The sequence below is a fragment of the Pristiophorus japonicus genome, chromosome 7, assembly GCF_044704955.1.
Source record: "Pristiophorus japonicus isolate sPriJap1 chromosome 7, sPriJap1.hap1, whole genome shotgun sequence".
Lineage (NCBI taxonomy): Eukaryota > Metazoa > Chordata > Chondrichthyes > Pristiophoridae > Pristiophorus > Pristiophorus japonicus.
Genome location: NC_091983.1, coordinates 105,883,513 through 105,901,622, shown reverse-complemented (window position 1 = coordinate 105,901,622; position 18,110 = coordinate 105,883,513). Strand labels below are relative to the sequence as shown.

General features: G+C 45.0%; 1 protein-coding gene across 1 annotated transcript in view; it reads right to left on the bottom strand.

Moving 5' to 3' along the window:
• Positions 1 to 4,145, bottom strand: part of cyp39a1 (cytochrome P450, family 39, subfamily A, polypeptide 1) — a 63,897-nt gene extending 59,752 nt beyond the window's left edge. The window contains exon 1 of the mRNA XM_070884428.1: positions 3,942 to 4,145. Within this exon, the coding sequence (XP_070740529.1) occupies positions 3,942 to 4,145 (204 nt within the window). The remainder of the gene's footprint in view (positions 1 to 3,941) is intronic.
• Between the last annotated feature and the right edge of the window lie 13,965 nt (positions 4,146 to 18,110).

Here is an 18,110-nt window from a genome sequence, read left to right as displayed (position 1 = left end):
TTTCCTCTGCAAAGATGATAATATAACTTTTTAGAGAGGGTGCCTTTCTGCTGGGTGGGACATACAGATATTCAATTTACAATTCCAGTGAATAAATGAAAATATTACTTACACTAACTACTTGACCGAGGTCCTGACACTTATTTTGCACTGGCCTCCAGACTTCGGGGTGGTCACCATTGCACAGTAATCTTCTCCAAGTTGGTTCAGGCGTTGCTTCATTTCTTTTGGTGAAACTTTTATGTGGCCTCTACTGGTGTCCAGCTCGTGCCATCTGGCCTCAATCACAGTAACTAGTGCCTCCACTTCGTCTTGTGAGAAATTCTTGGTCCTTGAGTCGTGTTGCATATTGCAGCTCCGATTTTTCCATTGAGAATTAAAGTTCTCACACACAACTGGCTCTTTAAAAATGGCTGAATGCAGACTGGGAGGTGTACTGGGCATGTGCAGGCATGGTAGTCACGTAAAAACGTGTTTTTCCCCCGCGCATACGCAGAAGGGGGCGCATCATTTTTTCAGCGCAGACATTAGGCTCCACTCCCCGAAGCTAAAGGACAGGCTGCGCGGTGTCAATTTTAAAAATGAGAACGGGGAAACTTGCAAGTTTTTGTTTGAGTAGTTGGGCCCCAAAAAATGGGCATAACTCTTGAAATACGCCAAAAAACATTGGGGAAAATTGAGCCCAATGATTCTCCAGTCCTGACTACAGGACGTCTTGGATGGTGGAACCATATGAGATATAGTAGCAATCAAATCATTTTTAATGCCTCTACGTTGCTTAGTTCTTGGGTGACTGAGGTTTCCAATTGCAGTAGTGCATTGGTTGCAGTTCCCTCCATGCTAGACTACATTGCTGTCTAATTCAGAATATTGCTGACTTTAGGAGTTAGAGGTAATTATCTCAAAAGCGGATCTTCACCTCTTCGATCCTCTTCTCCATCAGAGCATACATTGTGGCCTTGACATTGTGCAGATAGTTTGGTGCTCCCACATTATTTTGAAGGCAAGCTCCTAATTTCTAAACCTACCATGTACCTGACCGAATCAGATTCCCATAGGAACTTTCAAAAGGCAATTGGGCATGTAATTGAAGAGGACTAATTTGAAGGGTTATGGGGAAAAGCTGGGTTGTATGTCTAAATTTCACAGGTCTTTCAACGAGCCGGCACAGGCACGATGGACCAATGGCCGCCTTCTGAGCTGTAAGATTCCATGATTCTACAATTCTATACCTCTCCTAACCACCATAAAACTTTATCAATCATGCTCAGTGACTGCTTCATAGTTCACTGAAATGTGAAATTCTTTGGCAGTAATTAAGATTTATCACACCTTTAAAAATCCACTTACACTAAAATAGAGAAACCCTAACTTTTTCTGGCGATTTTAGTGGGTAATTACTGCACCTTCACGCTTTCCATGTGTTTCAATGGCGAGTCTCTTGGTGAGATACCAGTGTAGCAAAGCTTCTGGAGGAGCAGCACAACTCGGATAGCAATTTTCTGATTTTCTGGTTTAACTGCACATGTGCTGTCGCCAAAAGTTGCTGTCCGATTTATTCTTTAATAATATTGAATGCTGATAGCCTCACTGTTATTTTTATCGCAAAATCCAGGCCAATGTCTATGCAGGTAGCAATGATATGCATTAGCATGTTTTTCAATTCGTCCTGTAAATCATACTTTCCAACAGCTATGATTTAATGAATTACATAATTTAGAAGGAATGACACATACCAGATTCAATTCCAGCAGCTGGTAAGAGGACAATATATTCTTGTTCACCGCTTTATAGTGGTTGAAGGTCATTTTCTTTCTCATTGTTTTTTTTAAACCTGTGGAACATTTTCATGGCTTTTTGCCAGGCGAGTGGTGTCCCAATTGGTATTATCTTCCCAGGCTTGTTTTCTGATGTGCGGATTGGGGTCAGCCGACCAATTACTGCTATTTTCCTTGCCAGTACCTTTTCCACAATGATGGACAGCTGAGTGTTATTAACATGCATCTTTTCCAATGGTTTCGTAGTCATAAGTTCCTAATCTTTCTTTCTTGTCTTCGATGAAAATATCATTACAAAAACCTATTTTTCTCCCTTTCCAGACATAAAGACACTGGGCCCAAAAATCCTCTGACAAAAAATGCAGCAGAATAAACACTGCTGACTGCACTGGAGTATCTGAGGTCAGGGAATTAAATATTGCCAGCATGCACCCTCACCAGTATGGGTGAATTTCAGGCACCCATTGGGGGTAGGGGCGGCAATAAATTGTTACTTGCAGTGGCTGTTAGCAGGCATGTCCCAGAAGTAGAGGTAAACAAGCTGAATGCCCCCATCCCCACTCCCGATATTGGAGAGCCAATCCAAACACTAGTGGAAAGGAATTCTGGGGCTCTCTACACCACGATTCCCTCTTGAAACTGCAATGAGGCTCCACTTCCGCTCCCAAGCTGACCTATATGCCAGGTTCATCCCAGCGTCCAGATCAGTGGGCAGAAGAAAATCTGGAGGTGAACAAATTCCGGCCCTACGAAATTTGCTTATGACGTCAGTGGCCATGCTGTGCCAAGCCCAGGGCCCTGTTCAGATGTCCTGCTGTTGGGATTCTGGGCAGACCACCTGGCATTTTCAAGTCCCGTCAGAATTGTCATTCCCCACTGGGTCTCTTACACCGGATGTCCACCCAAGATCTGCTGGTGAACCCAAGAACATTTGAACCTGTTGCCTTCTTGAATGACCCAGCTACATTGCATCTGTCGTGCAGCCAACCTTATGTTGCCCACTCACATCACAAGAAAGCAGAGATCCCACCTGTAAGTTCCCAAACACATCCAGGGAACACTGCTTACCATATTCTAACTAATGATGCCATTTTTGACAAAATAGGAGTTGACAAAACAGTGAGCTCTTTTCAGTTATTAGAATTGGATGATAGTGCAGCAAGGAGTGCTTCATTGTTGGAGGTGCCGTCTTTCAGACGAGACTTTAAATGGAGGCCCCTTCTGCTCCCTCAGGTGGACGTAACGATCCCACAAAGGGGATTTCTCCCAGTGTTCTGGCCAACATTTATTCCTCAACCAACACCAAAAAAAACATTATCTGGTCATTTATTTAATTGACGATTCCTGTGCGCAAATTGGCTGTCGTGTTTCCTACATTACAACAAGGACCCCCTGAGGTTGTGAAAGGTGCTATAGAAGTACAAGTCTTCCGGTTTACTTTTCACTGCACTCCTACAAAACAGCCAGCATGACTGGGGTGCGTTTTTTTTAAGTTATCCCTACCAACTTTTCTGCCCTCCTGAAGAAGCCAATTTCTACTGGGGTAAAATTAATATTTTGGTCATTCTTCACGTGTGAGGCTGGACAATGCGTCACCCATTGACCATACATTCATACCTTCCATCTATCCTGAGCAGAAATCATGCCTTCTTCCCCCTCCCGAGTCCAAGGGCATTGAGATCAATGTTAGCTCGCAAAATACCACTCCAGCTGAGGTCAGTTAGCAGAATATCCGAAATTAAAACTGGGATCTATCTTCCAGATTTATGCATCATTTTCACATCAAGTAGCGCAATTACCAACTTCTGAGGCACAAATATTACAGGAAACAGTGAAATAAGGCCAACATTTTTACAAGAGCACAGCCAAGGGCAAAATGCAAACGTATTTGCAAATGTTGCGCTGCGTTTTCTGTAAGAGTGATGGGCCTGAACGGAAGTTACAATTTGCCCAAATGAGGGCCATTTGACGGGTCTGCTCACTCGGCTTTATATCGGGAAACAAACTCCCTGCCTCAATGAAAATAAATATTAACTAAATGCAAACCTTCCATCCTCTTCCTTGCAGAACCCTACTGGCCTACTCGACAGCAAGGTTAACAATATAAGTGTTGCTTGTAGGTTAATGGATAGTTTTTTTCAATGGTAATGCTTCGATGTTTACCTCTGCTCTGGCTTGTTCGATAAATTCAAGCGGAGCTTTTCCGAAGCGGAAAGAAGCCCTGATCCAGGGAATCCAGCCGCCAATGCACGGAGGAGCCGCCGTCTCCAGCGGCTCCCTCTGCTTAAACACCCAATGCAACAGGGCTGCAGCCACCAGAGCCAGTGGGATGGGAACCAGGAGCAAAAGGCATCCCTGAACGTCCATTGCGTCGTCAGCAGCCTGCGCACGGACCCGGGGCACGCGCGACTGACAGCGCAATGCACGGGCCGCTAGGGGAGGGGACAGTCAGATCTCGCTGAACCAGTTTTCAGCTCTCTAATGAGAAGAAATTCAATTCTGCAAGCCATTCTCATCATCGTGTTTGTGACTCTTTTATGAACCCTCTCCAACTCATGAGCACACCCCCCGCCCCCCACCACTTTAAGCACAAGGTAGCCAAAATTGGGAAAGATATTCCTAATTATTATTTATTATTGAATCATCGATGGTTACAAATAATCATATGTGATCAAATAACCTAGAGAACAATAAACAAAGCAATTTGATACAATAAACAAAGCAACTTGATTTATCCGGTTTGTTAGCTGCTCCTGTGACATTACTCACAATGAGTCAGAGATACTCATCTGTGTCATCTCGCATAACATAAGAACATAAGAATTAGGAACAGGAGTAGACCATCTAGCCCCTCGAGCCTGCTCCGCCATTCAACAAGATCATGGCTGATCTGGCCGTGGACTCAGCTCCACCTACCCGCCTGGTTCCCATAACCCTTAATTCCCTTATTGGTTAAAAATCTATCTATCTGTGACTTGAATACATTCAATGAGCTAGCCTCAACTGCTTCCTTGGGCAGAGAATTCCACAGATTCACAACCCTCTGGGAGAAGAAATTCCTTCTCAACTCGGTTTTAAATTGGCTCCCCCGTATTTTGAGGCTGTGCCCCCTAGTTCTAGTCTCCCCGACCAGTGGAAACAACCTCTCTGCCTTTATCTTGTCTATCCCTTTCATTATTTTAAATGTTTCTATAAGATCACCCCTCATCCTTCTGAACTCCAACGAGTAAAGACCCAGTCTACTCAATCTATCATCATAAGGTAACCCCCTCATCTCCGGAATCAGCCTAGTGAATCGTCTCTGTTCCCCCTCCAAAGCTAGTATATCCTTCCTTAAGTAAGGTGACCAAAACTGTACGCAGTACTCCAGGTGCGGCCTCACCAATACCCGATACAGTTGCAGCAGGACCTCCCTGCTTTTGTACTCCATCCCTCTCGCAATGAAGGCCAACATTCCATTCGCCTTCCTGATTACCTGCTGCACCTGCAAACTAACTTTTTGGGATTCATGCACAAGGACCCCCAGGTCCCTCTGCACCTCAGCATGTTGTAATTTCTCCCCATTCAAATAATATTCCCTTTTACTGTTTTTTTTCCCAAGGTGGATGACCTCACACTTTCCGACATTGTATTCCATCTGCCAAACCTTAGCCATTCACTTAGCCTATCGAAATCTCTTTGCAGCCTCTCTGTGTCCTCTACACAACCCGCTTTCCCATTAATCTTTGTGTCATCTGCAAATTTTGTTACACTACACTCTGTTCCCTCTTCCAGGTCATCTATGTATATTGTAAACAGTTGTGGTCCCAGCACCGATCCCTGTGGCACACCACTAACAACCGATTTCCAACCCGAAAAGGACCCATTTATCCTGACTCTCTGCTTTCTGTTAGCCAGCCAATTCTCGATCCATGCTAATACATTTCCTCTGACTCCGCGTACCTTTATCTTCTGCAGTAACCTTTTGTGTGGCACCTTATCGAATGCCTTTTGGAAATCTAAATACACCACATCCATCGGTACACCTCTATCCACCATGCTCATTATATCCTCAAAGAATTCCAGTAAATTAGTTAAACATGATTTCCCCTTCATGAATCCATGCTGCATCTGCTTGATTGCACTATTCCTATCTAAATGTCCTGCTATTTCTTCCTGAATGATAATTTCAAGCATTTTCCCCACTACAGATGTTAAACTAACCGGCCTATAGTTACCTGCCTTTTGTCTGCCCTCTTTTTTAAACAGAGGCGTTACATTAGCTGCTTTCCAATCCGCTGGTACCTCCCCAGAGTCCAGAGAATTTTGGTAGATTATAACGAATGCATCTGCTATAACTTCCGTCATCTCTTTTAATACTCTGGGATGCATTTCATCAGGACCAGGGGACTTGTCTACCTTGAGTCCCATTAGCCTGTCCAGCACTACCCCCCTAGTGATAGTGATTGTCTCAAGGTCCTCCCTTCCCACATTCCTGTGACCAGCAATTTTTGGCATGGTTTTTGTGTCTTCCACTGTGAAGACGGAAGCAAAATAATTGTTTAAGGTCTCAGCCATTTCCACATTTCCCATTATTAAATCCCCCTTCTCATCTTCTAAGGGACCAACATTTACTTTAGTTCTAACCCTGTGTCCAACTTCACTTCTGCTCCTTTGTCTTGTATTTATCTCCTTTGTTTCTATCAATGTATTCTCTACCTTTGTCTCCTCTTTGTTTGTACCAGTTCTCAGTTGCACAATTACCTCTCCGTATTTGTGAGATGACATTAACCCTGCCTTATCATCAAACCTGGGGGCCATGAATGAGTTTGAAGCAGGGTAGCAAATGAGGTTACAACTGAAGTTCATCTTTAGATCAGCGGGTTGAAGGATGCCTTAGAGAAAGATGCGATTGCTCTCTAAACTTGTGCTATACTTTGTTACTACATAGAAACATAGAAAATAGATGCAGGAATAGGCCATTCGGCCCTTCAAGCTTGCACCACCATTCAGCGAGGGGATTTGAGTACAGGGGCAGAGAGGTGTTACTACAGTTGTACAGGGCCATGGTGAGGCCACACCTGGAGTATTGTGTACAGTTTTGGTCTCCTAACTTGAGGAAGGACGTTCTTGCTATTGAGGAAGTGCAGCGAAGGTTCACCAGACTGATTCCCGGGATGGCGGGACTGACATATCAAGAAAGACTGGATCAACTGGGCTTGTATTCACTGGAGTTCAGAAGAATGAGAGGGGATCTCATAGAAACTTTTAAAATTCTGACGGGTGCAGACAGGTTAGATGCAGGAAGAATGTTCCCAATGTTGGGGAAGTCCAGGACCAGGGGTCACAGTCTAAGGATAAGGGGTAAGCCATTTAGGACCAAGATGAGGAGAAACTTCTTCACCCAGAGAGTGGTGAACCTGTGGAATTCTCTACCACAGAAAGTTGTTGAGACCAATTCACTAAATATCTTCAAAAAGGAATTAGATGTAGTCCTTACTACTAGGGGGATCAAGGGATATGGCGAGAAAGCAGGAATGGGGTACTGAAGTTGCATGTTCAGCCATGAACCCATTGAATAGTGGTGCAGGCTCGAAGGGCCGAATGGCCTACTCTTGCACCTATTTTCTATGTTTCTATGTATCTATGTTTCAATATGATCATGGCTGATCATGCAACTTTAGTACCCCATTTCTGCTTTCTCTCCATACCCCTTAATCCCTTCAGCCGTAAGGGCCACAATAACTCCCTTTTGAATATATCTAATGAACTGGCCTCAACAAATTTCTGTGGTAGAGAATTCCACAGGTTCACAATTCTCTGAGTGAAGAAGTTTCTCCTCATCTCGGTCTTAAATGGCTTACCCCTTATCCTTAGACCTAAGCAGAGAGTCGGGATAAATGGGTCCTTTTCAGAATGGCAGGCAGTGACTAGTGGAGTGCCGCAGGGCTCAGTGCTGGGACCCCAGCTCTTTACAATATACATCAAGAATTTGGATGAAGGAATTGAGTGTAATATCTCCAAGTTTGCAGATGACACTAAACTGGGTGGCGGTGTGAGCTGTGAGGGGGATGCTAGGAGGCTTCAGGGTGACTTGGACAGGTTAGGTGAGTGGGCAAATGCATGGCAGATGCAGTATAATGTGGATAAATGTGAGGTTATCCACTTTGGGGGCAAAAACGCAAGACAGAATATTATCTGAATGGCGGCAGATTAGGAAAAGGGGAGGTGCAACGAGACCTGGATGTCATGGTTCATCAGTCATTGAAAGTTGGCATACAGGTACAGCAGGCGGTGAAGAAGGCAAACGGTATGTTGGCCTTCATAGCTAGGGGATTTGAGTATAGGAGCAGGGAGGTCTAACTGCAGTTGTACACGGCCTTGGTGAGCCCTCACCTGGAATATTGTGTTCAGTTTTGGCTCCTAATCTGAGGAAGGACATTCTTGCTATTGAGGGAGTGCAGCGAAGGTTCACCAGACTGATTCCCGGGATGGCAGGACTGACATATGAGGAGAGACTGGATCAACTCAGCCTTTATACATTGGAGTTTAGAAGGATGAGAGAGGATCTCATAGAAACATATAAGATTCTGATGGGACGGGACAGGTTAGATGCGGGTAGATCGTTCCCGATGTTGGGGAAGTCCAGAACCAGGGGACATAGTCTTAGGATAAGGGGTAGGCCATTTAGGACTGAGATGAGGAGAAATTTCTTCATTCAGAGAGTTATTAACCTGTGGAATTCCCTGCCGCAGAGAGTTGTTGATGCCAGTTCATTGGATATATTCAAGAGGGAGTTCGATATGGCCATTACAGCTAAGGGGATCAAGGGGTATGGAGAGAAAGCAGGAAAGGGGTACTGAGGGAATGATCAGCCATGATCCTATTGAATGGTGGTGCAGGCTCGAAGGGCTGAATGGCCTACTCCTGTACATATTTTCTATGTTTCTATGTGATCCCTGGTTCTGGACTTCCACAACATCAGGAACATTCTTCCTGCATCTAACCTGTCCAATCCCGTCAGAATTTTATATGTTTCAATGAGATCCTCTCCCATTCTTCTAAATTCCAGTGAATATAAGCCTAGTCGATCCAGTTTTTCTTCATATGTCAATGCTGCCATCCTGGGAATCAGTCTGGTGAACCTTCGCTGCACTCCCTCAATAGCAAGAATGTCCTTCCTCAGATTAGGAGACCAAAACTGTACACAATATTCAAGGTGAGGCCTCACCAAGGCCCTGTATAATTGCAGTAAGACCTCCCTGCTCCTATACTCAAATCCTCTCACTATGAAGCCAACATGCCATTTGCCTTCTTCACCACCTGCTGTACCTGTATGCCAACTTTCAATGACTGTTGTACCATGACACCCAGGTCTCGTTGCACCTCCCCTTTTCCTAATCTGTCACCATTCAGATAATATTCTGCCTTCCTGTTTTTGCCACCAAAGTGCATAACCTCACATTTATCTACATTATACTACATCTGCCATGCATTTGCCCACTCACCTAACCTGTCCAAATCACCCTGCAGCCTCTTAGCAACCTCCTTACAGCTCACACTGCCACCCAGCTTAGTGTCATCTGCAAACTTGGAGATATTACATTCAATTCCTTCATCTAAATCATTAATGTATATTGTAAACAGCTGGGGTCCCAGCACTGAACCTTGCGGTACCCCACTAGTCACTGCCTGCCATTCTGAAAAGGACCCGTTTATTCCTACTCTTTGCTTCCTGTCTGCCAACCAGTTCGCTATCCACGCAAATACATTACCCTCAATATCATGTGCTTTAAGTTTGCACACTAATCTCTTGTGTGGGACCTTGTCAAAAGCCTTTTGAAAGTCCAAAAACATCACATCCACTGGTTCTCCCTTGTCCACTCTACTAGTTACATCCTCAAAAAATTCAAGAAGATTTGTCAAGCATGATTTCCCTTTCATAAATCCTTGCTGGCTTGGACCGATCCTGTCACTGCTTTCCAAATGCTCTGTTATTACATCTTTAATAATTGATTCCAACATTTTCCCTACTACCGATGTCAGGTTAACCGGTCTACAATTCCCTGTTTTCTCTCTCCCTCCTTTTTTAAAAAGTGGGGTTACATTAGCTACTCTCCAATCCATAGGAACTGATCCAGAGTCTATAGAATGTTGGAAAATGATCACCAATGCATCCACTATTCCTAGGGCGACTTCCTTAAGTACTCTAGGATGCAGACTATCAGGCCCTGGGGATTTATCGGCTTTCAATCCCATCAATTTGCCTAACACAATTTCCTGACTAATAAGGATTTCCTTCAGTTCCTCCTTTTCGCAAGACCTTCAGTCCCCTAGAATTTCCGGAAGGTTATGTGTCTTCCTTAGTGAAGACAGAACCAAAATATTTGTTCAATTGGTCTTCCATTTCTTTGTTCCCCATTATAAATTCACCTGATTCTGACTGCAAGGGACCTACATTTGTCTTCACTAATCTTTTTCTCTTCACATATCTATAGAAGCTTTTGCAGTCAGTTTTTATGTTCCCTGCAAGCTTACTCTCATATTTTCCCCCTCCTTATCCTTTGTCCTTTGTCCTTCTCTGTTGAATTCTAAATTTCTCCCAGTCCTCAGGTTTGCTGCTTTTTCTGACCAATTTATATGCCTCTTCCTTGGATTTAACACTATCCCTAATTTCCTTGTTTGCAACGGTTGAGCCACCTTCCCCTTTTTATTTTTCTGCCAGACAGGGATGTGCAATTGTTGAAGTTCATACATGTGATCTTTAAATGTCTGCCATTGCCTCTCCACCGTCAACCCTTTAAGTATCATTCACCAGTCTATCTTAGCCAATTCCCATCTCATACCATCAAAGTTACCTTTCTTTAAGTTCAGGACCCCAGTCTCTGAATTAACTGTGTCACTCTCCATCTTAATGAAGAATATTATGGTCACTCTTCCCCAAGGGGCCTCGCACAACAAGATTGCTAATTAATCCTCTCTCATTACACAATACCCAGTCTGGGATGGCCAGCTCTCTGGTTGGTTCCTCGACATATTGGTCTCGAAAACCATCCCTTATACACGCCAGGAAATCCTCCTCCACCGTATTGCTACCAGTTTGATTAGTCCAATCTATATGTCGATTAAAGTCACCCATGATAACTGCTGTACCTTTATTGCATGTATCCCTAATGTCCTGTTTGATGCCATCCCCAACCTCACTACTGCTGTTTGGTGGTTTGTACACAACTCCTACTAGCGTTTTCTGCCCTTTGGTGTTCCGAAGCTCTACCCATACAGATTCCACATCATCCATGCTAATGTCCTTCCTTATTACTGTGTTAATCTCTTTAACCAGCAACCCCAACCCACCTCCTTTTCCTTTCTGTCTATCCTTCCTGAATATTGAATACCCCTGGATGTTGAGTTCCCAGCCTTGGTCACCCTGGAGCCATGTCTCCGTAATCCCAATTACATCAAATCTGTTAACAGCTATCTGCGCAGTTAATTCATCCACCTTATTACGAATGCTCCTCGCACTGAGACACAGAGCCTTCAGACTTGCTTTTTTAACACTCTTTATCCTTTTAGAATTATGTTGTAATGAGACCAATGTTAGTTGGGAAGGCCCTCGATTTCCCTTGTTTCCCACTTTCTCGTATTAGCCTGAGGCTCCCATCTCCTTAGCTATTAACACACCCTTGTTGTTGATGCTTCTCTCCACTACTTGATTTGCGATGACCTGTTAACCATTCCACCCAGGGGCTTTGAGCAGATCCAATACCCAAACCAAACCTTTGCATCGGGCCCCCGAAAGCAAATCATCACCTCTAATCCAGCTATCCTGATTCGCTAATGGAACCTGGAGAGGTCAGCCTGTCACTGGGACTGTTATTACTCGCACTCGGCTCCAGATAACTCTGCAAGCCAATTTCCTAACAGATAGGAGTGGGCAAAGATCGAAAGCCTTGTGCCAGTAAACTGTACAGATTTAGCTGTTTAACCCTCTGCATGCTTGGGCATCTCTAAGCCTCAGCTCTTTCAGCCTGTACCTAAGCTCTCTGGATTTAAGTGGAGTGTGCCTTTGTAGGGAGAAAGTGTGCATTCCATATTGAGCAAATATAAACTATCTTTACGGAAATATTCCTGCCATGTAAGGCAGTAATTTCCATGTACTTCCTCTAAACTAGTATACTATATTTGCTACTCCCAATGTGGTCTCTATATTGGGAAAACCAAATACCAAGTAGGTGATCACTTTGCCAAACAGCCCCATTTTGTTGTCAAGTGTGGCCCTGAGCTCCCTGTGCCTCACCATTTAACTCTCCTTTTCATTCCCACTCTGATGTCTCCAGCTATGGCCTCTTACAGTGTTCCAATGAAGCTCAACACAAGCTCCAGGAACAACATCTGTCTTTCTCTTGGGTACTCTGCGGGCTCCTGGTCTAAACATTCAGATCAGTAACATCTGGCCTCAGCTCTATCCTGCGTTTTCTTTATCAAGAGGTTACTGGTGATGTGTGTGGGCTGCTGGTGTCCAGTGGGAGGGAGGGATGCAGGTTGAATTTTAGGTTGGAGATCCTTTGTCAGACACAGAGGTGTGGAGGGGAGCAATACCCTCTTGTTCCCCTTTTTCAGAACTGGCGGACCCAGCCCGCGGTGTATGGCCAGTATTTCTTTTTAATTTCAGGGCTGACCTTCAGGTTTTCTGTGTTTTCAATTTCTCCCACTTTCTCACTTTTTATTTTACCACGGACATGCCATTTTTGTTTTTAGCTATTCACATGTTCTTTTCTTTAATTTCTTTAATGTTTCTTTCCATGGTTTGACTAATCTGGTTAGCAATATTTCCTCCCTGTTCCCGCCACCTTCCCTTTTTTCTGATTCTATTAAATTGCTGGTACATCTTTTCATTTTCCAGTTTGGAAGAAGAGCTCAGCCTGAAAGGTTGACTTGTCTGCTCTCGCCACATTTGCTGACTGACCTGTGGGTTTCCAGCATTTGCTGCTTTTGATTCAAATTTCTAACACTTGCATGTTTTTTTAGTTGCTTTTTACAGATATCGCTCCAGCTCTTTCTGCAAAATAAATATTCAATACATCAGTAACTACTTTTGATGGGGTCAGTAAAAGATTGCTTAATATTGATAATTTTTTTGATTGCTAGTCTTAAGAGACCTATCATGTTATGTCTTTGGATGCTCTGATAATGACTCCACGAGGCAATATATTGCACTTGAACTGTAGTGACCTTAGTTCATTTATTGTAACTCCAGAGTGAGGATCACACATGGTGGCCTGCCTTTTATACTAGGCCTGGCACACCTGTACAGGTAACCTACAAGTCTCCCACTGCAGTACCCTCTGGTAGCACACCTTAGTGACCATATAGCTGGTGCACAAGTTTCCCATATTAGTGTCCTCTGGTGGCACATCATATGTAATAGTACAAGCAGTAAACATGTCTGGATACAGGACATCACTCTCCCCCAAGTCCTTAGTGCAAATCGCCTTCATACATGGACTGTGCTCTGGGCTTAGCTCTATCTGGGTGACCCTCGGAGGGTCGTTTCCATCTTGAGTTGACAGTAGTCGTGCTGGTGGTTTCTGTTTGTGAGTCCATGACCACTCCATTCTCCCCCCCCAACATTTAGATTATGCCGGTGGCTCATTACATTCATATACATTCAAGTCCAGAAAAAAATTTTGCATTTACATCACTACATTTGTGGTACAGTTGTGAGGCAAGTACATTTGACTGGTGAGGTACAGTCTTGATGCATACTTGGAATCAGTGCTGGTGGTCTGGTGGTGGCTGCGCGGTGCCCAGTGCTGACAGTGGGAACCCGGTTGGCTCAAGTTGCCTGCTCTCGGGGCCTTTGCCGTTGCTCCTAGCGTCGGGCAGGTTCACAGATGCCTGTGACCTCCCTGTCCTTTCCTTGCGCCGCGGGTCGCTGCTGTTCCCTGAGGAGCAGTAGTCTGGCAGTGCGCAGAGAACTGCTGACTCGCTTGCCTGGGTGTTATTTGGTTTGGGATCCTGGCTGATCCCGGTCCGATTTGGGAGAACCGTTGCGGGTGACCCTTCGTTCCCAGGTGTAAGCTTGGTGGGGATAGGGTCTAGGGGGCTGCGCCTTAGCGCGGTTTGCTCTTTCAGGCTCGTGACAGTTGGTGCCATCGAGTGCCTGAGAGGTGGAGCCGATCGGGGGCAGGGTATTGATACCAGTGCTATTGCCCTCCTGAGATTACTTGCTCTGCAGCTTGTATGTATTAGCTGCTTGTAGCCACACTCTGTGGTGCATCACTCTGGTCCCAGGGACGCAGGCTACAGCATTGGGTAGCCCGCTGGACCTGTGTGTTCCCGATGGGTGTTTGCCCATTACATTATCTGAATATAGTTGAAATCCTACATCGCACAACGTTTCATTACTCATTGTAGATAAACTGTAGTTCCGATCGCAATCGCACAACTTTTCTTTGCTTATTACATGTATAAAACTCTGATCATCAATTACAAGCTTTACATTTAACTCACATGGACTCACAAACAGAAACCACCGGCACCTTTACTGCCAACGAAACACCACCTACTCACCTAAGATGGAAACGACCCTCCAAGGGTCAACCAGATAGAGCTATGCCCAGAGCACAGTCAATGCATGAAGGCGATTTGCACTAAGAACTTGGGGGAGAGTGATGTCATGTATCCAGACATGTTTACTGCTTGTACTATTACATTGATTGAGAATGTGGAACTGTCCCTTTAAGTGTGGTGGGTTGCTAGCCTCCTTTAAGAGAGCCTTGCTATCTTTACCCCAATCCTCTTCTTCGCTTGGTACCATGTGTTGCTCCATCAGCGCTGCACCTCGTGGTCTAGCCACCGTCATCTTTTTCTTCAGCTCTTCACTTTGTGGTTTGGGCGCCATCTTTCTTCCATCCATGATGTCGACTGCTGTGATCCTCTTCTCCCTGGGTTCTGCCACCGAAGCCGGGAAGTCGACTTTGGATCCGATTTTCTTCCTCTGGAGTCCTGCCACTGGAGCCTGGAAGGTGCGTTTGGGTCGTCTCAGCTGCATCACCTCCATGCGGCCGTGCTGAGCGGTGCTGTGCCTCGGGTGCTGTGCTGGTCTGCTCTCTGGTGCCGGATCCAACTTCAGGTGGGGGCTTGCTTTGCCTCTGAGCGTGGGGGACGTTGATTGCTGGAGGGATGAAATCTTTCCAGCTCCAATGAATCTTCTTCATCCACCTTCTTCCGAGTAGCCCCCGTGTCCACTTCCATGAAGATTGGAACGCCGTTTATCTCGACTTCCATCCTCAATGGGGAACATTCTGGTGGTGCAGGTAAACATACCATACACCTCATCGTGGGGCTGAGCTGCCTCTCTGACTATCGCTTCTTAATCCACGCTGGATTCATGGCCATCTGCAGACTCTTCATCAACACAGTGAGTCATATTTCTTTTACACATTCTCTGGAGGTGGCCCTTTGTGCTGCAGCCTTTACACACATAGTCCTTAAAATGGCATTGGTGAGCTCTGTGCTTCCCTCTGCAATGCCAGCATGGTGCTACTCGATTAGCCCCCCTCGGCGGACTCTGAGTTAAGAGACTTGGGGGCCTGTTCTCTCTCCCCTGAGGAGATTCATGTTCTACAGTCCAGCCTCTAAAAGGCACCATTCTGTGTACGGTACTTGCCGGGTTTGAGTCCTGAGGATGAGTCATCCGCCTAGAGCCGCAGGTCGAGGAGATGAATGCTTGGCTCAAGGTGATGGCCTTCTGCAGTGTGACTGTGGTATCCGCAGATAGTGGCCTGTGAAGAAGGCTCTCATGGCCGATTCCAATGACAAAGATATCCCGCAGCACTTCGGTGAGGTGTTCGCCGAAATCACAGAGTGCCGCCTGCCTCCTGAGGTCTGCAGCATATTTCGTGATTTCCTGGCCTTCGGGCCTTCGGTGGGTATAAAACTGGTGTCTGGCTGTGAGGATGCTCTCTTTGGGCTTGGGTTGTTCTTGGATCAGCGTTACAAGCTCCTCGTACGTTTTGGTTGTTGTCTTTGCTGGTGCCAGCAAGTCACTGATGAGGCCAGAGACGGTGGGCCCACAACTGGTTAGCAGGATAGCTCTTTGCTTATCAGCCAGTGTGGCCAGATTATCGTCTGCCAGGTTGTTTGCTGTGAAGAAAAGGTCGAGCCTCTCCACAAAGGCGTTCCAATGATCACCATCGGCGAACTGCTGCAAAGTACCAAGGTTAGCCATTTTCGCGTGTAAGTCCGTAATCTCGTCGCCAATTGTTATGTCCTTAGATGCTCTGATAATGACTCCACGAGACAATGTATTGCACTTGAACTGTAGTGACCTTAGTCCATTTAATATAACTCCAGAGTGAGGATCACACATGGTGGCCTGCCTTTTATACTAGGCCTGGCACACCTGTACAGGTAACCTACAAGTCTCCCACTGCAGTGCCCTCTGGTGGCACGCCTTAGGTGACCATACAGCTGGTGTACAAGTTTCCCATAATACTGCGCTCTGGTGGCACATCATATGTAATAGTACAAGCAGTAAACATGTCTGGATACGTGACATACCATATATTTTCTATTGCCTTGAAGAGTTTAAATAGATCCAGAACCTCAGATCAACAGATTTTCAAACAATGTTCAGCATTATTTGTTGTTCCTTGCTGCAACTCACTAGTTTTAGAAGATCCCATTTATAGTTAATGATTGCTAAAAATACACAAAATTGTTGACGTTGTCATAATACGTCTGTACCAAACAATCCCTACTTCCTACTTAATTACATACAAATCTGGGATAGTAATCATTTTTACTTTACTTTGCAGAAGCTCATCTAAATTTATATGATGACTTCTATTGCTGTTAGAATCTATGCAGTTGAAGCAAAGAAAATTAAAGCTAGGTTTTGAGAAAAAATATTACAAGAACAATAAGGTTGGTTTGCCAAATGTCTACCAAATAAATTATAACTGAAATAATATTATTCTCTATATTTCCTGTATGATATTCTTTGGCAAAATAATTTGCAAACCAAACATTGCATGATATAAAATTACTTTCTGCACTAAATAAACATTAAAATCATGTATTGAAAATGGTCATAAGCTTTTACTCAATTAAGTATTGATATATATGGCAGTGAGTTAGTCTTCACGAAACCATGAAATAAAAGTTTTAAAATAGTAATGTGTAAATATTGGAAATCAAATTGTTTTGTCATGACATAACGTCAAGATTTCATTTTTAATGGGCATATTGATGTTTCTGTCTTTTGGGCTCTTGTACTTTCCATAATGATCGAAAGGAGGGATTAAACAGTACCATTCTCAAATTTATTAATAATATAAAAATGGGCACATTAGAGACGAATCGCTGGACTGGAGGCTGATTTGGCAAGATGTGTAATATAGACAAGTGCACGAGGTCACAATAGGTGTCGAGGAGAATAAGGGAAGGGGAGAGGAGGGGGACAGGGTGGGAGGTGAAGGGAGGAAGTGACAGGAGGGGAAAGGAGGAAGGGGAGAAAGGAGATGAACGGAGAAGAGGAGGGGAAGGGAAGTGAGGGGAGAACAGTGGGAGAGGGAGCAGGAGTGGAAGAGGAGAATGAGAGGGGGAAATGGAGGGAGAGAGGGTAGGAGCAGAAGGGAGGAGAGGGAAAAAGAGGGAGGGGGGAGAAAGTTACAGGCAGAGGGGGAGAGAGGAGAGGAAGGGAATGAAGGAGAAGAGAAGATGAAAGGCAAGAGGGAGGGAGTGGAGGGGTAGGTAAGGGGCAGAAGGTGGAGGGGGAAGGGATAGCGAGGGGAGAGGGATGGTGGGAAAGCAGCCGGGAGGGCGAGGAGGGAAGGGGAGAGAACAACAACAACTTGTATTTATATAGCGCCTTTAACGTAGTAAAACGTCCTAAGGCGCTTCACAGGAGTATTATAAGTCAAAACAAATAAATTTGACACCGAGCCACATAAGAGGAAATTACGACAGATGACCAAAAGTTTGGTCAAAGAGGTAGGTTTTAAGGAGCGTCTTAAAGGAAGAAATAGAGGTAGAGAGGTGGAAGGAGGTCGAGAGCTTAGGGCCAAGGCAGCTGAAGGCACAGCCACCGATGGTTGAGCAGTTATAATCAGGGATGCTCAAGAGGGCAGAATTTGAAGAGCGCAGACATCTCAAGGGGCTGTGCGGCTGAAGGAGATTATAGAGATAGGCGAGGCCATGGAGGGATTTGTAAACACAGATAAGAATTTTGAAATCGAGGCGTTGCTTAACTGGGAACCAATGTAGGTCAGCAAGCACAAGGGTGATGTGTGAGTCGGACTTAGTGCGAGTTAGGACACGGGTTGCCGAGTTTTGGATGACCTCAAG